This window comes from Rissa tridactyla, chromosome 3 (genome assembly GCF_028500815.1).
Source record: "Rissa tridactyla isolate bRisTri1 chromosome 3, bRisTri1.patW.cur.20221130, whole genome shotgun sequence".
NCBI lineage: Eukaryota > Metazoa > Chordata > Aves > Charadriiformes > Laridae > Rissa > Rissa tridactyla.
In genome coordinates, this window is record NC_071468.1 from 10,721,795 (window position 1) to 10,745,568 (window position 23,774).

Below are 23,774 nucleotides of genomic sequence, written 5' to 3' on the forward strand. Positions count from 1 at the left end.
TGTGTTTGTAAAACACAAGGTGGTGAATAATAAAATGCTTATTGTTTTGAGCAGTTTCTCTCTCTCTCTGTGTATATATATGTAGATACATATATATCTATGCTGATACACCCTTGGTGGGATGAAATGGTACATCTGTAAGGCAAAAAAAATGAAAGGGTGACGGTGGGGAAGGAGTAAAGAAGAAAATAAATGTATCGTTTCAGTCAGCGAAGTAAGGACAATGCTCCATTCCCTTACAACATACCATTGCACTGCTCATCGAGGGACACGCTTGTCTCTCCATGGCTATGCTGTGTCCCTGCTCCATGGATGAGCTGTGAGCTTGTAATCCGAGTGGTCTCCTTCACTGCTCCGTGTATGAGCAGTACCTCAGAAATGTATGAAGCATTCCTTCCCCTGGTTAATTCCCATGCTTTCCCACGATTTTTAATTTAAAATTGATTAGTATTTCAGTTTGCGTTTCTTTTTTTTTCCCCCCAGGTTTCTTGCATTGACTGCTACGCGGGTCTCCACGGTAAGGCGGAGCAACGCCGATGAGCAAAACGCCACAGGAATGTGCCATTGTCACGATGTGACTGGATGGAGGAATTCTTTTTACAGCGGATCCCATGCTACTTCGACCTCACACTCAGTCTGCGGAGCCAAGTCATGCAGTAACCTCAGCTGTTCTGCACTGGGTGGGCCTGTGGGTCACATCTTAATCCAAAAACAAGGATAGGAAAGAAAAAATATTTTTTATTTCCTTTTCTCCTTCCATGGAAACCTGCCCACACAAGAAGAGTAGGCAATACCATTCTGCGCTGAGGTCTCTGTTTCACTCTCAGGCAAATGAGTCCTGCATTCGAAAAAAAGAAAACATATTCTTCCTTCTGTTGTTATATTGCTCTTTCAGAGAACCAGCCACTGTCCGTGCTTTCCCAGATCTCAGTGCCGTGCTTAACGAGCAAACTAAGCACAAGCTCATGCTGGCTGAAAAATTCAGGTGACCAAGAAAGTATTAAGAGAACAGCTCAGTTTGCCAGCTCCTTGTAAACACCGTATTGCAAAGAAGGCAAAGGCAAAACACCCCTCTCCACACCTCCCCCAGCTGCCTTCCTTCTGGTTTTGGTTTTGTTTTTTTTCTCTCTCTCTCACTTTCCTTTTTCTTTCTCTCTTTCACTCTTTCTCTCCTTCTTTCTTTCTTGTACGGGGGTTCGTGAAGAGAAGCAAGACTTGTGCATCACAAACGATGGAACTATCCCCACCCCAGCCAGCTTCCCACCCTACGATAACGCACAAGCCCATCTTATCCTGTACCTGCCCCCAGAAGGTGTTTGTTTGTCTCTTGATCTTTTTGGAAAATCATGCAGTCTGATCTGCTGGGGAGTTCTGCAGTGCAGGCGCCGGGTGGCTGGTTCTCCCCCTTTCCTGAGGCTCATAAGTGATTGTTTTTGGACAGATAGGCAATGAGAGCCACAGCCACCCCAACGTAGATGCCAGTTCCGATTGTGATGGACAGGACAGCCAGGAAGAGTGCTCGCCGGGAGCTGGAGCTTGCATGGTGGAAGTCCCCCTTGGCTACTGCTTTGTTTGTCTGCAAGATACACAACAATAACAACAACACAACATGTTTATTTGTTTCACCTGGAAATGAAGATGTGATGCTCATTTCTTGGCTGAAACATGATCCTGGGATATGACAGTAAATTGGAAATCAGATAATTTTTTAGTTGAATGAGGTTATTTGCACAATTAGGATGAAGATGAAACCAGCAGTATGTCAAGTGGTACTTTTAAGTGCCTTTAAGCCTATACATATCCTAGGATTTAATGCTATGCATCGTGATGACTTCTGAGATGGCTCAGCCTCCCCTGAGAAGGCGGATAGATGGGCTGCGAGACAAGGGTCTGCAGTGCCCCCTCCAGACACAGCTACAGTCCCGCTTCTGTGAGGTGGCTGGATTCCAACCTGGCTGGGAAAGGTAACAAGGGAAAAGCCCTTTAAATGTCCCACTTGCACAAAAATGTTCTTCCAAGTCAGGTGAAATGTTCGATCTGCTCTTACCTGGACAAGGACAAGAGACGCTGAATTTTCCCTTCCATTGCGGTCCTTTTGAGCATACTAGCTAGGTGGAATGACTGGTCCAGGTTCACCACCTCAGAGAGGCCAGACACCACCAGTTACCTTGCACCCACCTCAGGCCCAAGCTTTAGTGCAGGACAAACACCTAGGAAACCAGAGCTAGTAGAGACTCTCTCAGCCTTGATTCAGATGAACACTTATGCATACGAGTAGGGCAGTTCCCTTGATTATCAGAGGGGTGACCCACATGCTTAGTGAGGCACCTGGTGTTGGACCCATGGTCTTCTCTCTTGCGGGGTGGTGCATTCAGATGGATGTGTCAGCTGGAGGAGGAGCTTCCATTTTGATGGTGTTAACAATGGCTTTTGTGTCTCTTGCTATGGTTCTTAGTAGCTCAAAAGACTAATCCAAAGCTCTGGTAATTGTATCACATCTTCTACATAGTTTTGAGTACCCAAGCAGGTGCCTTGAATTCAACATGATCACCTGGAGTTCCCAACGTTATATACAAGGCATTTAGGCTTGAGCACAATGAACCTCCTGAAGTTACAGCTTGTTAGTACAGCTGTCAATGATGAACACAGAAAGCAGATTCACAGCTGAGTGGGGATTGTCTCCTGTGATGATCCCACAGTCACACTGGCATCAGCAGGATGGCCACTGCAGAAAGCTGCACCTGGAGTTTGAGAAGTATTCAAATATCAGTTCTTCTAACACACCTTCCAGGCACCTTTGCTCCCAGGAGGCAAGACAAAACAAAATGGCTGTTCAAAACAGGCCAAGGAAAGCTAAAATTGGACAGGACTGATGTCCCCATTGACAAGACCACTCAATGCCATTACAGTGGATCTCAGTCTTGCAGCGTGATGAAAGGAGGACATCATTGTTATAGACCATGGTGTGATATCAGCAGGGTCACCTGGCAGCCAGTAACAGATCTGTCACCTACAAGAAAGGTATATGCTTCTCGTAGAGGCATATGAGCTCCATAAGTTCTGAGACAGCCTTTGTTCCCTCGTTGCGAGCGAGGAATTCGTAATGCTTTAATTGTATTTCTCCACAAATGCTCAATTTGCTGGGACACTTTCGCTTCAGTGTCATCTATTGCTCTATTTTTGTCTTTTTTTTTTTTTTTTACTGTCTTGCTACTCAGAGCAATTTACAGAAGCCAAATGACAAGCTTCCATGCTGAAAAAAAGGCTTCTGGCCTTTCTGTCAATGACTTTATTAGGAGAACCGTCTCTTCTCATTCATCAACCTAATTTTTTAAGCATAATGCCTTCTAAATGTTTCAGGCAGAAACAATGTCAAACAATACATATTAGAAGAGAGAGAGACTAGGCTGCAGGCAGGAGGAAAATGATCATTTCAAAGCAGCAATATATAAACAACTCCCAGGTTTACATCTACTGTCATGCCCTTTAGTTTAGAGGGGGAAGGCATCCGACTCACGTTGCAAAGGATGTTCAGCCAGACCTCTCACCAGAGTGACCAGGGATTTAATGAGCTTCTTGTCTGGGACCTCCAAACACTCAAAAGAAAAGCCCTTTCCAGAAAAATGCCAGGGGCTTTGTGCATCGTGGACATATTTGTTGGGGTCGCTTGAAAGTCTTGGCATGGAAAGCGGAGAAAGCTTTAGAAAGAGTTGGTCGTTCAGCGCTCTTCAAGGATTTTCTTTAAGCATCTGCTACCCATCACAGCGTTAATAAAAGGCTTGAGCTGAGAGGCTCCTGTTCACCGAAGTTAAGTCGGACTTGGCAAGCAAAGGTAAATGCACAGCACTGAAGCTATCTGAGCTTTTGGATAAACTGAGGTAAACAGTTTCAACCCCAAAATGGAGGGAAAGTTTGAAAATGCTGGAGCATTTCAATTTGACATTTCTGAAATGTCGTGTTATGTTATGGAAAATCCTGCAACATTCTGGGTTGACCTCTTTTAAGTGAAACTTTGCACAGCTTCAAACCAGGTTTTTTTTCACTGAAAAATAGATGGAAACTCAAAGGGAAAAGAAACCATTAACCAAAATGTCAAATGATCTGAAAACTTGACAGCATGTCTTGATTGGATTCAATAAAAGAAGTCGGATCTACCCAAAATGATGTGTTGAGTGACCCAAAGGGATTCAGAAGGCTGATCTGTCAAGCACTAATAGGCTTTTTTCTGATAGGATCTTCAACCTAGCGAAAAATGTGCTCACAAAGACCAGCTTTTTTTCTTGATGAGCTCTTCGACGACAGCCCTGATCTTTGTGAAGGGATTGGAACCTATGGTGAAAATCCAGCTTCTCACTAAAATGTTCAGCCCAGCCCAAACCAGGTGTCTTGTATTAGTCACGTGCTGACATAGAGTTGCTGAATTTTGCAGTATTATGATATATGATATGATATAGGTTGATTTTGCTTGGGGAACAGGCCTCCGCTGTCACAGAAGTTCTAGTTTCCAACAAATTACCTAACCTGAGTGTGGTTTGCTTTTTTTTTTTTTTTTAACCTAATGCATATTTTGTGATCTGGCAAAATCAAATCCCTCCTCTATCAAATTCTGAATGTAGAATGCATTGGTAAGAGCACATAGGAAGGACAATCCTATATTCCTCCTTTATTCCATTCAGAAAGGTTTCCATTGAGACGGAGAAATCATCAACACAGGAACCATCCTCCATCAGCGTAAGACTAGTCTGAAAGGATTTGCTTATCACTAGGAAAATTCTTTGTTGCCCTTCCCCAATTAGCAAAACCATCCCATTACTCCCCAATGTCACTGTATGCAAATTACAGCATTTCTGCAGGTTTAAGCTAAACAGATCTCGAAAATTGTTACTGCACAAAATGCAGTTGAGGCCAATTTTAAAAGGTTAGCATCTGGCAACTAACAAGCAGTTTTCCTTTAATTTTTTTTTTTTTAAACGGGGAGCAGATCTTTGGTATCTCTGTGAAGTTTGAGGGAGTCCCTTGGTTTTGGTACCCATCCAACAGCTTATGACCCAGCCCACTTGACACCTGACCACGGAGAAGTGACAACCTGTTTGGGGGCTTCCATGCTAGGGACGCCTGTGTTCTAGCAAACTCCAGGTGGGAAATGAGGACAAGAAATGTCTTGTGTAGTTCAGAGAGCCCAGTCGGACCCAGTCTCACCAGCTTTTCCTTGATGTTGTAGAAAAGGTGAAAATAACGGTCATTAAACCTAAAAAGAAACCAAGACATCTAAATGCAGACAGTGGTCAGGCTGTTCACTTGCCTTCACAGCGTCTGTACCTCATGTACTGTTAGCTGAACGACAAAACTTGTCTACTTAGAAGGACTGGCCACCTAAGCATACAATCGAACACTGCAGACAGACAAGCAGATGCAGCGATTCAAGTTTCCGGAGCCCAAATCGGTGCAAGTACAGAGAACGATATCTGTTGTGGACCCCTCTTGGGAATTGCTGCCAGCCACAACACTGGCACCTCAGGCATCGAAACAAACTGAGTCTTCCTTTTCGATACATGTTTTTGGGTCAAATGATAAATGCTTTCACAATTCCACTGTGGTTAAAATTAATCATAGAATCGCAGAATGGTTCGGGTTGGAAGGCACCTTAAAGATCATCTAGTTCCAAGCCCCCTGCCATGGGCAGGGACACCTCCCACCAGACCAGGCTGCTCAAAGCCCCATCCAGCCTGGCCTTGAACACCTCCAGGGATGGGGCATCCACAACTTCCCTGGGCAACCTGTTCCTCAGAAAAAAGGAAAAAAAGAATCCATTTTAGCTATTTTTTTTTTAATAATGTATTTCAGGTAAAAATATTGAGTAAGGAAAACACCCCATCGAATTTTGGCTAAAAATGAGGTCAGATTTATGTTGTGCTGGTCTGCACACTAGTGCAAGGCTGGTGCTGTCTCCACTTTCCCTAAACAGCCCCATCCTGGGTGGCCACAGTGCCTGTGGTGGACGTGCTCTGTGCAGCCCTGGGTGCCACAGGCGCCCCAATCTACGCAGAAGCCTCGCCTGCGACGACAAACCTCTGCATCCATCCAGGTTGTTTCTGCTCAGTCAGAGGTGGGGATGGGGTAACGTGCGCCACCAGGGCCCCGGCCAAGCCCCTGGGGCTGATGTGACAAATGGTACAAAGACACCGCTTGTCCAGCCGTTCATACCCAGCCTGGAAACGGATTTCGGTGAGCTCCTCTTCGCAGACTCGGCTCTGGACTCACTGAAGCGATATTTGCTTGTGTTACTTCTTTGCCCTGAAAAGCAAAGCCCCAGCTATGAATGTCACTGGGCTGAATACTTAGCTGGTATTGACTAGCCCGTCGTGCTTGACTCTGGAGGGTAATGCAGCCAGGACTGGGGCAAGAATGAAGATCCAAAGGCCCTACTAACAAAGGGCTTAATTCACTACAGCCTCTTCAAGCTAAGTGCCTTAACTTAAGTAGTAAGTAATACAAACAGCTATTCTAACGGGCTTAAAAGTGGCTGCGGTAGTAAGCACTCTCCCTAATCAAAATTATATTATATCCGTGGAGTTTTACGGTACCTCTATCCATTCACTTCTTCCCTTCCCTGGCAAGACTGTGACTGGCAGCCAGATGATTGATGAACCAATTTAATGCAGTCTTTGGGCAGCAGCGGGACCAACAGGTCCGATAAACAGAGCGGGGGACAAGTGCAAGACATGGGATGAATGATGAGTGGGGGATAATTCATCACACAGCACCAGGCAAGTTCCCTCACTGCACAGCCAGATGAGAGACTTTTCTTGCAAAGGGTTTGTATCCCTGGACTGCCCCTGCCTCTTGTTTCCCCCTTGGTCTGTGTCTTCTGGATGCCCAGGTATGACTATCAACTTGCCAGCCACTGGCGCAGGTTGTGACGAAGGCTGGGTAGTCCAAAATGAAAACAGGGGCTCGAGCTAATACCAGCCCCCACCAATCCTCTCTGTAGAGGCTTTGGAAGTAAGCCAGGGGAGTGGGGAGGGTCAGGGGAAGAAGGGGTAAGGAGATCTGGAAGGTTTATCTTACTTTGTTTAACTAACAAAATGAATGTCCTGTTGTTTAGAAACATTTTCGAGGAACTTCCCTGGAGTTTCCATTTGAGCTTCTGCAAAACATATTCATCATGTCTCTGGGCTGCATGTTTTATAGGCTGAGAGAAGATGAATACTGTACCTCCACAGCTGCAAGGCCAAAGAATTCTGCTACATCCCATAGTGACTCATATATCATATGGACAAAATACTTTCTGGTACGCTGTAGCTGGAAACAGGAAACACATTGATCACAATTATTAATCCTGTCTCATCTCTCTGAGGCTGGAGAGCAGGAACGGCTCCATGTAGGAGGAGAAGAGGGTGTCCTGACCCCTTTGGTCGGGTGATGGGAGGATTTCTTTTCCCTTCATGGGAAGAAATGGCCAGCAGGGAACAGGGATGCACAGGCTCCATGCAGCCACTGGCCAGACCCTGAGTCTTACTTCTTCTAGTGCCATGCAAAAAGACGCTACAGAATGAGGAGCAACTCATAAAGAAAATGCTTTTGCTCCCGTATCTTCTCCTATATTTCTTCTAGTCAAAGGCTCTGGCTACTCTTTTTAACTTGCCCAACTTGCACTTCTGGTGATCTCAAATTTCTGGGCAATATCTTCCACCTTCAGGCTTACACCACTTATTTTCACTGATGGTGAGAAAAAGACTCTAAAGTCTTTGCTAAAGATAAAGATGGGAAAAGAGTGAAGTCAGGATTTGTCTCTGAACCATGAATGACAGCAGGGAGGTGCCAGTTGGCAGGGGAAAGCATGGGGCTGGTAGACATCCAGCGCAGGGGCTGGGATGTGGGAGGAGATTTTTCAGTCCTGAGGAGAGCATCAAAGGGACTATGGAGTCCCATCAAACAGCTCCACAGGCAGAAATGGTAATCTAAATAAGTGACAAATTGTGTTTTTCTCTGTCAGCATTTGCAAATTCCATTGTGCCCATACTGTAATAAAAACTTCAGCCTGTGGCAACTTGCCTTTCAGATACTGAAGAGCTCCTCTGGAGGTTTCCATCATTTTGGCCCAGGAAATGGACACGAAGCTCAACCAACCATTCCCTGTTTGGAACTTGCTGTGGAAGCAGTGGGGAGCAGGCATCACCTGAAAGGCAGGCACTCCTAAACAGATACACAAATCTCCGGCACTCAGTGCTGCACTTAATCTCTGCTGATGCTGAAGTTTCTTTTCCTCTTCAAAGGCAGGCATCCAACCTAGTCTAAACTAGCCTTCTGACTGCAGTGTCCAAAACCAATTGCTGGATCATCTTCAGGAAATTCCCGTCCACAGTCCAGCGTTGATAGCTAGAGACTAGATAACTTGCTTGGGATTGGTGTCTTTCCTTCAGTGAGGGATCTACACCGTCAACCCCACCCTGAGCATTTAGAAGATAAAATGTGTAAGATCTTGACCATATCCTGCTCTCTCACTGTCTGGTAGCACTGAGATCCAGTTGGGATGGCTGAGAAGGACCTCGAAACAGCAAACGCCTGGCTCACATGGAACTTCGCCTGTGGCAATGCTGAGATACTCTGAGTACTTGGGTAGCAGTGACAAAAGGATGATCCAGGGATGTCACCAGAGTTTCATTAGCACACGGGAAGGGGATAAACTGACATACGCAGCTGCTGCTGCAGCTTTTCTCCAGGCTTTGCCAGATGTCCTAAGTGCTGTGCTATGCCTCAGAGTGACAAAACAAAATCCGGGGTGAAAACTTGCCCCTGAAAGATTTCCCTCAAGAATGAATCCTCATTCTAGTAACTAGGCTGTTGCCCTCAGTGGCCAGAGCACAACACCGTGCAATGTGAGTGCACGACAGCGGACACTTGCTGCTTCCCGTTAGCAGCCCCCCTGACCTGCCTCACCCCTTCCTTTGCCATGACTGCTCAGCAAGGCAATGGAACAAACAACAGGCTCGTTGCAATGGAGACAAGAACGGCCACCTGCATGCGGGCGGTGACAAGGACAGCCTGCTGACCATCCTGTGTCTGAAGTAGTATCTTGCATTGCACTTCAAGGACAAGCGTAGTTTAACCAAACGTTCCTCCAGCAAGCCCTTCAAGTGGCGTTTCCTTCTTTGAGAGCATCACCTTCTTCGCTCTGCCACAGTATAGGAGCTTCCAGCCTGTCCAAAATCCCACCAAACTCCTGAATGGGGATGTGTCAGATGAAAACAAGTGGCCCGAGTAAAGGGATTTCTACTGCCACCAAATTAAATGATGCTGTGTTCGTGGACGGAGATATACTGGGAACAATATTTGTTCCTGGGAACCCATGAAAGGCTCAGGAGAAGAGAATGTGAATGGGGAGAAGAGGGTGTAAATGGAGACCAGCAGGAGTCTGCCTCTTCTGCGCCATCGATTTTCATAACAACTGGGTTTGAGCCATCGGATCATTTTGGTATCAATGTTTTCTGCTGGAATTTGAAAATATGATGTAGGCGAGGACATGATGCAGCCCCTGGCTGGTGCTGCCTGTGGCGTTTGATTGTGTATTCAAGTGCAGATAAAACTATAAATGTCCGTGTGAGATTTCGGCACTTGGAAAAACAAGAGCATAATAATGAGAACAGCAGGCGTAAAAGGCCTGAATGAGCAGAATGCAGAGAGATGTTTTTAGACAAGCTCCACAGCAACAGCAGTTCATTCGATTGCGCTTGAGAGAATGAGACCTCAGCCTGTGATACGAGGGCAATTCTGTTTTCATGGCGTATACAGGAATTTGGATGTTTATGGTAAAGAAGATGATTTCCCCCCCTTCTGCTTTGCTTCTAGCCCTGAAGCAGATGTTGCCATTTTGTGATGAAAGGGAAGAAAATTTGGGAAAGGTGACATGCAGTGAAGCCTTGTTTACACACACACGGACATGAGCCCACACAGACTTATACATGGCCGACGTGTCTTTGTGTCCACACACACAGACATATACATGATCTGCGTAGAGGCTGGATGCAGCTACCTACATACCGCTTAAGTTCATCAACCAATTTTTAGTGACCAATTCAGTCCTTCCTTTATTTTTCCTGTTTAGATGGCTGTTTGTTTATTCTTTGTTTGAAGACACAGAGTTTAAAATGTGAGCATTACTCAGGAAGGGAAATCTGGAAGTGATTCCTAGTTTTCAGGTTCCATTTTGTGAGCGGCGAGCAGTTGCCCTCAGCTCAGGGGACATCACAAGGTACTTTTTGCCCATAGTGCCCCTACCCCTGTCGCAAGATCTGGATTGGGACTGACTGGACAGTGCCACAGATGAGTTTGTATTTTGAGAGTGTCAGAGTCTCCTGATATGGCATCTGGTGCGTGGTCAGCAACAGAGGTCACCAAGAGGCTGTAGAGTCTCAGTTCTTGGACATATTCAAAACCCCACTGGACATGGTCCTGAGCAACCTGCTCTACCTGACACCGTTTGAGCAGGGAGGATGGTCTAAATGATCTCCAGAGGTCACTTCCAACCTCAACCATTCTGTGATGCTATGATTTTGTGAAGACTTCACAGTTGTACAAAGCTGTGCAATGTGTTATTCAGCTGTCAATTTCCTTATACACAAATACGCCTGGAGAAGTTCCTCTCTGTTTCACAGGCAAAAGCAGGGCTTTTAAAGCCCTGTGATGACTTCGTTAGGGCTCCGCTGAAGGACCTGCTGGAGGTAGGTTCCTGAATTTGGAAAAAGCTGCATTCATACCTTTCTACCTCTGTCTTGTTATATAAGGTTGGTGTACAGAGTGGATTCCCTCTGTCCACTTTCAACCCCACTGCTCCTTGACCCTCCAGCTCCATTTGTATCAAGGTGCAGTGAGTGGTCCCAACCTGGGTAGTAGTGGATCTCAGACCTTACCTTTGGGACCTTTTCCGTCCATGAGGATGGCCACATGACTCCACACCAAGCCATGTGGGTATGTGTCTCATGTGGAGCAGTGGCATCAATCCCCAGCTCCAAGTTGGGGGCTCATCATTTTGGCTCAATTTTCTATGCCTTGGGGGGTATGAACAGGCCATTATCCAGTATCTTTCCAATTTGAAATGTCCATAGTACTAATCGAGAGGGACATTGTGATGCACCAGCTCTGTGACATTTGTGGTGACCTGTCTTTTTTTTGCTTTGGTTGCTTCTGTCTACCTCTGGTCCTGTTCCTCATTTGCGATGGGAAGAAGGCCATGTACTTTACATTCACTGTAGTGGCCCTAGTCTCTCTTCCCTCCAACATGAGTCACACAGCAGGGGAAAGGGTAGAAGATGTTCCATCTTCTATTGGATAGAGAAGATATTCTCCATCCCTCATGCCTAGCCCATGCTGTAAGACAGACATCCTACCCAGACACCCACCAGCATCTACTAATGCCAGCAACACCTCTGCACAGGCCAAAGAAACTGTAGGGCATGCCCATCTCTTGACTCAACTCCATACCCAGCAGAGGAGCACTCAACAAGATCTCATTTTTTACTACAGGGCAAGTTCATCGCCTGATCTGAAACAATTCATTTGTATTTGTCACCATTTCTGTTGGCATGGAAATGGAAGGTCTAACCTTGTATTAAGCTGTCAACACCCTGAAATGACTATTCTGTCTTTCCTATGACTCAGCGTCTGCAAGACAAGAACTCCATGTTCTCCAGCAATAACACATCGCAGTGTTGCCATGCCAGCAGATACCAGTCCCTAATTTCTTGTGTATAGAAGTCCTCTCTCCTGCAACTACAGTACTCCCAGGCACACGGTCCTCTGTTTCAATTGTGCAATGGCTTGCATGTGTGGGGAGTCTATCAAAGGGCTTTATCTCAGCCCTTGCTCTTCCCCTGTAGACTTCTTCCCCTTTGATCTCCTGTAACTCAGTTCTGCTTCGCTTGTTGCTCCTCTGCTCCTGGTTCACTGTCTCTTTCTTCTACCCAAACAGCCACCCTGCTTTTGCATTTTGTGGACATTATCTCCACCCTTTAAAATGTGTGCAAGCTGTCTAAAGGGTGGAAGGTGTGGTTTGTTGCACTCTTATGCTCAGTGTTTCAGCAGGAAAAGAGCTCTCTGCAAGAGCTGGGGCGTGGGTGTAGAGAAGACATCCAGGCAGCAGCACTACCTTCCCAGGGGCGGACAGCTGGAAGGAGCCCAGCAGCAGCCAGAGTGAGCTGGAAAGGCTTTGCTCATCCTTCTGCTGCACGGTGAGCAGGGCAGAACATTGGTGAGAGATCAGGGGAGCTTTCCAGAAGAGCTGCTGCTGAGGAGTGACTCACCTGCCTGAGCACTGACAGCAGCCTCTCCCAACCCAACTGGTCTGCTGGCGACACAAAAAAACCAGCGAGACCCCAGACCTGCGGTGTCTTAAGCAGAAGAGTAAGTAAAGAAGCCCTGCAGGTCTTGAAGCACAGAGCTGCTGGTTTCACCTCTGTGATGGCAAGAACATCCTGCTAACGTGCCTTCATCGTGCCTGAGTCAGCTCTTGTTCCTGCCCTCAGGAAGAAAGCAAAGAGCCTTGAGATGCGTATCCCCAAGGATTCTCTAGCTTTGGTACTCTCCATTCTTCCAGCATCTTACTAACGCCTGCAATAACCACCCCATAATATTGTTTTCTCGCTGCAGGCTTGCTCCCTGAATCTCCTAGTGCCATATCAAGAGAAAGGAGCAGGCTGGAGGAGTGCTGCAGCAATTCTTACATTGGCGTGCTGGGACCATTTTATTTTTGATTCATTGGGCCCCCAGTCAGAATATGTGCTGCTTTGATGATAACGGGTGGAAGGAAGAGGCCATCTCAAAGGTCTCTTCTCCCTTTAACAAACTGCTCCACGGGGGTAGGGTTCTTCCTCAGTGGAAACCCGTAAGCATACAAACATAAGTCCTGATTGTCCAACAGGGAGAGCACAGATTGCTAATAAGGATACTTCTTAGCGGCTCTGAGGGGTCATCAACAACCTGGCCAAGTTTTCTAATATCAAATTATTCCAGAGTGTACAAACAAGAACGCGAAGTCTGCTTCTTTTCTCTTTCCTTCTCCTCCATTCTGTTGCCTACCTACAACGAATACCTCCGCTCCGCGCGATTTAATTGGCGTTGCTGTGTCTGCCAAAAGTAATGAAAAACGAAAACCAAAAGCCAGTTGGCTTGGCCAGCAGCAGGCGAGTCGAGCTCGACCAGCGGCTGCTGCAGAGGGCAGGTCCCCGTCAGCGGGAGGGGGGTGTATGTGTGTGCCTGTCCCCGTCCGCCCCTCCTGAGCCCAGCGGGACCGCTGCGGAGGGGCAGGGAGTGCACAAGCACATTCGCCGCGGGAGGACGTGACCCGTACGCCACGCGCTTTCTGTGAAGAGGGTTAAAAGCCTCGGCAGGACGCCCTGGTTGAACAGAGGAGTCGTTCTGTGAAATGCAAACCTCGGGAGTCAGGGCGGGCTCCCTTTGATTGGAAAGGATTTTTTTCTTCTTGCTCTCCAGTCCCCTCCCTTGAAGGCGCTAGGAGCAGAGTGTGCCACTCTGGGCATCTGTCAGGATGACAGCCACGGTGGAGAAAACCCCTTTCACATGTAAGTCCTTTTAGTTTGGCCATCTCGTGTCCAGGACTACTCCATGCCATACAGGTGGGCAGGGGAATGTTGTAAGCCTGCCTTTGCTTTTCCTGCAAAACCCAGTTGAAAACCCATCGCGCCTGTTAAATGCGCCACTTTTCGTGGGAGGGATGAGGGTGCCACACTACTGCAGCGTGAGATGCCATCTGCCAGCTGAGCTGCTGATGGCACACGAGCTGGTGCCCTTTGCCTGTCCCAGCTTGCAGTAGGGAATGCCGAGGGACAGCAGTGAGCCGATGGGCTCTGCCTGGGCCTGGGGTGGGCTAGGGACCAGTGGGCCTCGGCATCTGACAGCCACATGGCTTGAATTGACTCGCACCAGGGTTTTCCCAAGAGCTCAGCCAGCCGGGGACAGAGGGACAGTGCGGGCAAAGCCAGGCTGTCGTTAAAACCTGCCTCCTAGGTGGGTCCCCGAGGAAGAGTGAAAAAGACGTCATCTGCCCCTGGGGACCAAGTCTTCAGAACTCGCTCAGAGCGATATCACCCATCTGGTGAGGGGAGGTGAGGAGCAACAGACCCGTCTCGTTCACGCAGCAGCAGTTTTACCCGAAAGGATACGGGAGAGGATGGGCCAGCTCCAGAGGTGGGAGCAAGAGAGCAGGGTGAAAGTCTGGATGCAGATACAGACCGGGTGGATGGTTAAACATCTTCCACACTGCAACAGCGGAGCTGCAAAAGGAGGGCTGCGCTATCCTGGGCCGGTATCTCTGTTGCCAGAGAAGAATCTCAGAAGAATCTGAAGAATCTCAGAAGAATCTGATTCAGAATCTGAATCTCAGAAGAATCTCAATCTCAGAAGATTTCAGCAGGAAGTCATTCACACGGGGAAGGGGTTTGGTAATTAATTATTTCAGAGCTTGCTCGCTCTCCTCTCCTCCCTCTCCTTCTCTCTTCTCTCTCTCTTTCATCTCTCTGCCCCGCTGGGCTAATACATGCTTCTTGATGGAAGTACATCCTTTTCGAAAACATTCCAATAAAATATTCATGAACAACCGTTATTTGCTCAGTGCTAAATGACTTCATGATAGCTGTGCAGTCAGAGGTCTAAAGCAACTGTCTACCAAGGTGACCGGTGCTCCCCCACTGTCTCCTTTTGCTCCCTCTCTGTGTCTGTCTTGCTTTTTCTAAGCTGTAAACCCTTGGGAACGGGCGCATGCATTTTTCTTATAATTTCCAAGGTGTTAGCTTTGATTTGTAGAGCACCTAGCACAATAGGGATCCTTGTCCTGGACAAGTGCTGGTGGCAGTAAAAAAGATACTGATGTTATCAAGAGCATGCTGGCCACACTAAGTTAGTTGCCCACGCTTTTCTCCTCCACTAGAAAACAGGACAAGGCCAAGCTCCAACCCTTTTTGGAGCAGGATACAAATGTTATTACAGGGTGCTCTCCAAGCCTTTGTTCCCTTTCAGTTCAGAGACGAGGTTCTCATAGTAGCAAGGATGCTAACTGCAAAAACGCTCTGAGTATGAGGTAGGATACATTGCGCTTTTGCTTACGTTTCGCTCTCCCGGTACAGAAAAGCTGCCTGCAGATGGAGGAAATATTTCTTTCTAGTGTAATTGCAGGTAGAGCTAGTCCTGCTCAGTGGAGTTACCTTGTGGTTCCTGGTGCAAACAGCAGCACCATATGCAAAACTTCCAGAGATGGGAAATCACTCTCACAGGGCGCAGCTCCACCGCTCCTGATGGGAGTGGGTGCTGCATCGCTTCGTCCCTGCCTCCCTCAGCAAATGTCTCTGTGACATTTCAAAACTCCAGCTGAGACAGATTTAAGACGTGCTCTGTGGTGTCTGCATGCTGGAGGGTGAACAGCAGTTGAGAGAATTTTCCACTTGAAGGAACCCTTTCAGGGGATGTGGGCAAATATGTCCCACAGGCTGGTACTGGGTAAAATGAGGGACTTAAGTGTCCAGAGACATCTGCGGTGATGAGGAAGGACTGGAGTACCAGGAAACAGGAGATTTTGAAGCCATAAGGCCTCCTAACATCTCTGGAAGTGGTTGTGGAACAGCCACGACTGTTTGCAATTTTGGCAGCAGGACAGATTGCTAGTGGTGTGCACACCACTAGAGATGCCTTGGTCTGTGTTGGACTCCGGAGTGGGCTGGACGTGACTCCTACCTCTCCACTGTGCTGCTTCCCCTCTTGGGCAGGATGGCAGATTAAAATTTCCCTTCTGCAGTTCAGTGTTAGGTAACCTGGCAAAGAGCCCTGGGCAGGGGAATCACAGAATGGTTCAGGTTGGAAGGTTAAAGATCCTCTAGTTCCAACCCCCCTGCCATGGGCAGGGACACCTCCCACTAGACCAGGCTGCTCAAAGCCCCATCCAGCCTGGCCTTGAACACTTCCAGGGATGGGGCAACCACAACTTCCCTGGGCAACCTGTTCCAGTGCCTCACCACCCTCACAGGAAAGAACTTCTTCCTGATATCCAATCTAAATTGACCCTCTTTCAGCTTGAAACCATTACCCCATGTCCTATCATTACACTCCTTGATAAAGAGTCCCTCCCCATCCTTCCTGTAGACCCCCTTTAGGTACTGGAAGGCCGCTATAAGGTCTCCCCGGAGCCTTCACTTCTCCAGGAAAGGAGACCGGTGACAGCAGCCTCCAGAAAAAAATATTCTGCAGAGCTGTCTCTTCAGTGCCTAACACAAAGGGGTCCTAAGCCCAGTGGCGAGATATCAGTGAGGTCAGGTCCTCACTGCCAGCAGATGACTTTCATGTGCCCGTCCTTGGCCCAGGTACACAAGGATGATGAGGGGCCACCAGCTGATTTGATGGGAAATGAACACTCACAGTCAAGCAGGGGCTGCCCTGCTCGCTCCCGAGGAGGGAGACACGTGTCTGCGAATGTGGTTTCCCTGCACAGTGCAGGAAGAACTGGATAATGGAGCACAGCATTGTGCTTCGGGGCACATCTTTGCAAGGAAGGAAATTTGGTCTGTCTCCCAGCGCTGTGTCCTCAGTCAGAGCCACCAAAATCCCTCGCTCAAGTTCTTTGGTGCTTTTAACTCAGGCTGGCTGCTGGAGCTGCCGAACTATCCATGGGAGGCTGCTAACAACATTGCTATTGTTTCTTCTCCTGAGAAGGTCCGGGGGGGACAATATGTTCCCCAGGTGGGAAAGACACACCTGGAGGTTCACCTAAGTGGAGCACAAAGGACTGGAGGAAGTGCTCTTCAGGCTCCTGGATAGGAGACTCGGCCCCAGACAAGGCCAGGGATGTAGCGATCAAGGTTCGTACAATAATGTGTTCTGGTGGATGAAAAACTGGAGGAGATATGGGGCGTGCAGGACCTTCACAGGGAATGAGAGAACACACGCATGGGTTTGTGGATCAGGCAGGCAGCACAGGGACATTGCTGAGGTGTTCACTGAGTGATGAGTGATGACCAGGGCACTTTTAACCCCACATATGTACCAAAGCAGCGGAGCTGTTTTCTGGCACATGGAGGTGGGCACTTCCCTGGCCATCACCACTTTTGGGCTGGACAGTGTGTGAACTGTGAACCAGCTGAGACACAGGCAGTTACATCGCTCCACAGAAAGAAAAACATCAGTATTGAAAATAGGAGAAGCTATATCACCAGGCTGGAATGAGTCCCCTTTCAAATGAGCCCTTCGCTAGGGAGAAAGAGTGGTTTTATTATTTGCAAGCTTATGGCTTGAAGTAAAGCACCAGGTCACGACAGCAATTTCCTGTGTGTTTCAGTTGCCATCACTGCTGTTGGAGCAATTAGGCTGAGTCACTTCAGTGCTCTTTAAAAATCGTCTTGCTTTCTCTTTAACTTCATGTGAGGGAGATCTAAGGTTCTGGCCCTTGCCCACCGTGAGGAAAGTAATGAAAGGGATATCTACAGCAATTTGAGCCTACCTTACTCTCTGCTTTCAGATTCCCAGTGCTTTTGGAGAGCCTTAAATTATTTCCAGAGTAAAACACTGTCTTTCTGAAACACTGGAGTGCTAGGGCAAGGGCATATCTTCTCAGACAGTTCTTTGCTTTGTTTCTCCCTCTCTCTTTGGTCCCGAAAGGTTTCGATTTTGCAGAAATGCCATTGGGAGGGTAAAGCAAGGGAGCTGTGCTTATTTGAGTGGAACAGGGCTGATTTACATCCACCATTGCGTTGCCTCCCTGCTTTTCATGCAGCAGCAACTGGCAGCCCTATGGCATCATGGCCCTGCACACAAGTCGGATGGAGGGGTGAATTTACATCACCAGTCTCACAGCCTTGGAGGGATGGTTGCTTTTTGATACTTGCCAGCAACAGGGCTTGTGAGGTCTACTGAGTGTCTCCAAGCGGGGTCCTGAGCTCAGGCCCTTTCGCCAAGAAGTCCTGTTCAGTTCTGGCTTTCCTGGGGTCTGATATGAAGCTAGGTGAAATGGATGGGACGCTTCCCAGTAGATTGAGAAACTTGGAACAGGATCCTTGGAGAAGCTCTTCAAATCTGAATCCTTAGAGAAAACCTTTAGATCTGAATTCCTTTGTAGGTTTGTGCCCGTTTGGGGGCCAGCTCTTTTGATATCTCCCAGCTTTGGTCTGGAAAATCACTGTTTAATCTGGCTGGGGTGGCAGAAAGGAGCTGGCTGAGCATACATAGCTCAGCCATGTATGCTCATATCATACAAATGATAATCCTCTTGAATCTGTCCACGTGTGACTTCTTACAGCCTGGGATTATATGTTGATGAGAATGCCTTTGGTCTTCAGCTCTAATGGCAATTTCTTCCATCTTCAGTTCAGCTGGTCCTTTCTATCACTGGATTTCCTACTTCAGCAACTGCAAAGGCAGACTGACTAAGTCCATTGCAGACAAGAGTATCGCTCAATATTCCCCTTTCTGCAAAAGAAGCGCTTTCCTTTCAAGGTAGCAAGAGCAGTGTGAAGCTTATCCATGATTGAGCCTTGCTGATTATTCCAACAGGATATACCACTTCATGTCACAAGGATATTCACCTAGGGGTAGCATTTCTCATGCCCAACTTCTTTCTTTACTTCCATTAATGTTATACTGTGATTTATTGTTGTGTTTCCAATTTCCAATAAAAATTCTGAAGTTTTCAAATGCCTTGCCGAAAGAACAGAGATGTCTGGGAGAACACGGCTAGGGGGGGCTAGGGAGAACACCTGACACATTCACATGAACACCTCTACCGGGCTGGAAGGGTTCATTCACAAGGAAATCTCTTACTGAGCCCCAGAGAGCTCTTTTTTCTGTAGCGTACGGGCATATGAGGTAGGACATGCACGTGGTATTGCCACGGATAGGAAGCAAGGCGGAGGGATGCCTGCAGCAATGCAGCACAAAAGCTGAAATGCATAGTCCACATGCATCATGGACTATGTGCCACAAGGTCCTGTTAGCACTTAGAAAACAAATATATATTTAAAAGGGAATGTAATAGCTATAGAAAATTGGACATGGGCACTGCTGAAATGATTGAAATCCAAGCAAACAAGGGTATGAAGATGTGTGTAAACCCAAAAGAGGTAGGTGACAGTAGTGACATTTATGGCCCAGGGTCCCCCCCACTGGCATCCCTGTCCCTCTTGCACTAGGTACTCCGCAGAGCAGAGAGATTCTCCTTCCTTGGAGCCCTCCCTATCAACAGCCATCAGTTTAATTTTGCTGCAGTAAAGCCAGGAGGGAGCTCATGCCTGAACTTCCGAGGGCAGGAGCCATTCACATTTGGAAGAAGGCTCTGGGGTTATCCAGATCTGTTGCAAACCTTTTTTTCTTTGGGATGCTAGCACACCCAACGTGGCCTGATGGCAGATGAAAGGTGACCCAGGTTTAGTAAGATAATTAGAGAAGCTAATTTTCAAACAATGTGCACTGAAATGTGCCACTCTTGACGTTGGATAAAACATCCGTAGTCACATTCTGCACCGATGCAAGTCTGTGAGCTTATAACGAGATTTAAGTTAAACAGGGAAACTTGTTGTATAAGAAAAGAAGCTATTCTCTCAGGGCTGCCATCCTAAAGCTGAATGGAAAAACATCATTTGCCACGCGTTGGAGGATGGGGATGGACTGTTTATTGAAACCTACTGAACAGCCAAAGTATGGCCACTAATACCTGGCAATATTTACATATATGTTGTGGTTTAACCCCAGCCAGCAGCTACGCCGAATATTCGCAAAATCAGGACTTGTTCATATGTTTTATTAACTGACTGTTACCACCATTCTGTGGCTGGCTGAAAGTGAGGACCGTTTCTGCAGCTTGGACGTATAGACTGACCACCGCGTAGAAACCAGTTTTAAAAGCAGCAATTTTTTAAGAAGAGAAGAGAGCTCACGATTCAAATTATGGCGAGTGGATGGAATGTCAATAATTTGTTTTATCTTTTCTTTCCCCCCAGTTTTTACAAAATATGTGCATTTGTATAGTTGTGGCTTTCAAGGGTAGAAGGCATTTTTAACCAGTGCTGAGCTTCCAGCGGCAGAATAACTGCGTCTCATAGAGTACTGAATTCAGGCCAGTTACACACCAGAGTAATGCTAGGAATATTCCCAGGGTCTGTGTCTTAATTAAGGGTCTCAGTTTTTATATTTACTGGCACCACATTGAAATGAATAATGTATCTATGGAAAGAAAGAACAGTTTAGATCCCTCTAAGTGTCTTGAAGTGAGTGGATGCGTGACAGATGTATCAGCAGCATAAAACAGTGTCACCGTAAATAGTGGGCAATAGCTTTAGTAATACGGCTGCTTAATAATACGTATTGGTTTCCTTCTTGAAAAGGATATAGTTATTCAAGTTGCAACCGCTGCTAAAATTTTTCATTATTCTAATTGGCTTATTAATTCCGGGCAAGTTCTTTTCTAGCTTATGAAGGGCCAGAGCACAACATGTACTTTTCTTTACATGCTACAGGAGCACAGGTGCAAGAAGCAAGAAAGCTCTTGGAAGGGTTCCCCAGGGTCGAAGCATACATAATCTGCCAGCTTTCAATGTTCCTGCCATTAAAAATAATGCTAAATAACCACAGTAATAACGTATTTTTTGCATGCCGGGTGCTGCAAGATTGCTGAGGAATATAAAGGAAGTGGCATTTTGGGAAGATGCACGCCCTCCTCCTCTCTCACCGAGTCAGGCTTTTCATCAGCTTCTGAGCGCGGGGCCGCATGACAGCTACGAAGTCATGCGTCGGCAGCACAGCCTACCCAAGGGGAGCCAGCCTGAGCAGCCGGGACATATGCCTGCAAACCAAAATCATGTGAAGGCCCTCCAAGGAAATTCAGGGATGCATAGGCTAGAAATCAAGGCTGATATCCTGATGTGAGAAGCAGAGTCTTTTTCTGTTACCAGCGGTTCTGCTTCTGAAATCGGATGGACGAGTCAATATGGTGGATGGCTGGCAGTTAATGCGTTGGATAATGGGCTTGAACCCAAAGATGTTTTTTCTGCCGCACCGGGATACCTGTCTAGCAGTAGTAGAAAGGTGGGTGACTGAAGAGCAGCCTATTCACGTCAGTGTGGAAAATCTGTTAGACTGAGATCTCTTCCCTGAGCAGACCCGGGTTTATCTGTCACCATACGCCAAACCGGGATATCACTCCCTGCAAGTAAAGAGTGGAAAGGAGAGATTGGGAATCTTGCCGACAGACATCCCGCTAACTTGTTGGTTGTCTCGTGCTGTTGACTCCGCTCTTCTGGGACAAACAGGGACTGAAGCGGAGCCTCCGGGAGGAGAAGAGCCACCAAGAAGGAGAAGTCAAGGATGTTCCCTGAAGACGGAGCATGCATTTATAGCAATCATTCAGGAGGTCAGTGACACTTCCCCTTCACACGCAGATGGTTAGGATAGCATTGATATTTTCATTTTACACATAGCTGCTTATCTGGGAGTTGAACAGTGTCAAATGCAGAGAGGACAGAGGTGCTAATTGCTTATGCCAGTCAATATTTTAGCAAAGGAGAGAGAAAGTGAAAGAGAAGGGGGGTGAGAGAGAGGGAGAAACAAATCAGTTTACAAACCGTAGCATTGGGGAAGTACTCTGTAATTGCAGGAGACTGAAAAAAATAAAAAAGCCCTGCTGCAATTAAGGGCCCAGAATAAATAGCAGGAGAACACAAGCAGCTCTCTTTGGCACCCCTTAACTTCTCTGGAATTTGAAATGTATTGTCATTTGTATGTCGTATCCAAAAATCTCCTACCAGCCAATTCAACAGTATGGGAAGGTCTTCACTCACGCAGTGGACTAGCAAGGGTGCTTTGATCCAGAAAAGCACTGAGCATTTGGTCAACTCTGACTTCTACCCTGCCCTACAGCAACCTTCTCAAACCCATGGGAGTGCTACCACTGAGTCTGTCTCACCAACCCCCGTGGCAGAGGGTGTCATTCTTCCCTTGCCTCGAAGGCATCTGAAGACAGAGGACAGAAAAGCAGAGTCACGTGTGGAGCTGGGTAAGAGCACACAGGCAAGAAGAGGGAAAATGCAGTGATGACAAACTGCTCTAAGAACCTTCCACTGACCAGCAAGAGACTCAGGCACCATCAAATAAGGGCAACAGGGGCCAGAACCCCAATGGTCTGCACCTGTAATAGTATTAGAAAGTCCTTGTTAATACTCTGGCAGTGCAACTTGGCTGCTCACAGTTGAAGATAGAAAAGTCCTTGGTGTGGTTTTGGTTGTGCCAGATATCATTGTCCCAGATGACGCCTCTGCATGGTGAAGGAGTTAGAGCAGAACGAGACCCCTCACAATGTTCATCTTTGACACACTGACCTTGATGGCAGGTAAGAGAGCAGAACGGGCATAGACAATTCCTGCCCACAGACTTCAGCGCCAGAGAACAGCCCTGGGCACATCCAATTTATTAGCAAGGATGTAGTCAGTGCGGTCTAATCCACTGCTTCCCACTTCACTGGATCATGGGCCAGCGTTTCTGAGAAAACGTCACGCCAGGCTCAACAGTTTGGTCATCACTGGCCTTGTGGGCAGAGTGACCTGGGAGACCCAGGACGCGGTTTGCACTCCAGCTTCAGCAACCACTTCACAGTTTTAAGCCTAACTCCCTTCAGCTCTTCCTGCACTTGACTCTTGAGGCTGTGCCAAGGGACACGTCCAACCTTTGCTTGACTTGACTGCTAGGGGACACCTTGGGTGCATGCAAACCTACGTGCACTTGGACACACGCACATATGTATATATATGTAAAATATCTGACGTAAATAAAATCACTGTAAATCAGACGTCAGGACTGGAAAGAGTTCAAAACCCTTTGAACCAAGTTTTGAGTGAGGATCACTCTTGTTTTTAGGGAAGAAATTACAGTTTTCCTGCCATTGTCAGCTGATCTCTGTGCTGAGCGTGGGGGTGGCATTCGTGTTTCGCAAACGGGCCTGGGCTATTTGCATGGAGCTGCAGCTCTTCTCACTGCTGTTAAGCTGCCTTTGAAACTTTCTGAAACAGTTTTTTTACACCCACCCACACAGAGAATGACACACTCCCAGGGCTGTTCGGGGAACTTAGCAACACACTTCTGCTGGGAAGCCACACAGGCGGCAGCAGCCTGATGGGGGACACCTCTTGATGCCTGCACCAGCTCTTCCCGCAAACTTCCCCGAGACAACTGCAAGGATGATAACGCGCCTTGTCAGGGCCTCAAAACCCAGGACCTATCCTGTACGCAGCGCACAGAGGGAGCAAAATCTCAGGTTGCACAGTGGAACCTTGGGTCCCAGCCTTGAGATGGGTGGCCTGCTCTTGCTCTGGTTGGTGTTTGGACACAAATGGGTGGAAATGGCAGCTCCTCAGAGCCAGGGTACTTGGTGACAAGGCACAGCTACAGCTGGGAGAGGATACAAATGTGGTAAAGGACCAGCCCAAACTGCACTGGAGTTTGTCCATGTCTTTGGTGCGCAATGCTACCTCTGCTTGCTGCAGGGGATGGTGGAGGGTTTCTTGAGCTCCTTTCATACACACAGAGATTAGGAGATGCTTCTGCAGGAGGTGAAGCACTTTCCCCAGGCTCTCCTCTGGCATCCCCTCCCCCAGTCTGTACAGCTGGCGGGGTGAGTGCCTGCCTCTTCCAAGCTGCAGCTCCCCATGACCTCTGCTGGTGCTCCCCTAGCTTCCCCACTGCTACAAACAGAGACCTGAAGAGTCCCAAGGACAAGACACCTCCAGGTAAGTTTG

General features: G+C 47.5%; 1 protein-coding gene across 1 annotated transcript in view; it reads right to left on the minus strand.

Annotated features, from left to right (window-relative positions):
• Positions 1-1,274: 1,274 nt before the first annotated feature.
• SYNDIG1 (synapse differentiation inducing 1) overlaps positions 1,275-23,774 on the minus strand; it is a 73,644-nt gene continuing 51,144 nt past the window's right edge. Inside the window, exon 4 of the mRNA XM_054195555.1 lies at positions 1,275-1,576. Coding sequence (XP_054051530.1) covers positions 1,418-1,576 — 159 coding nt within the window. The 3' untranslated portion in view covers positions 1,275-1,417. The remainder of the gene's footprint in view (positions 1,577-23,774) is intronic.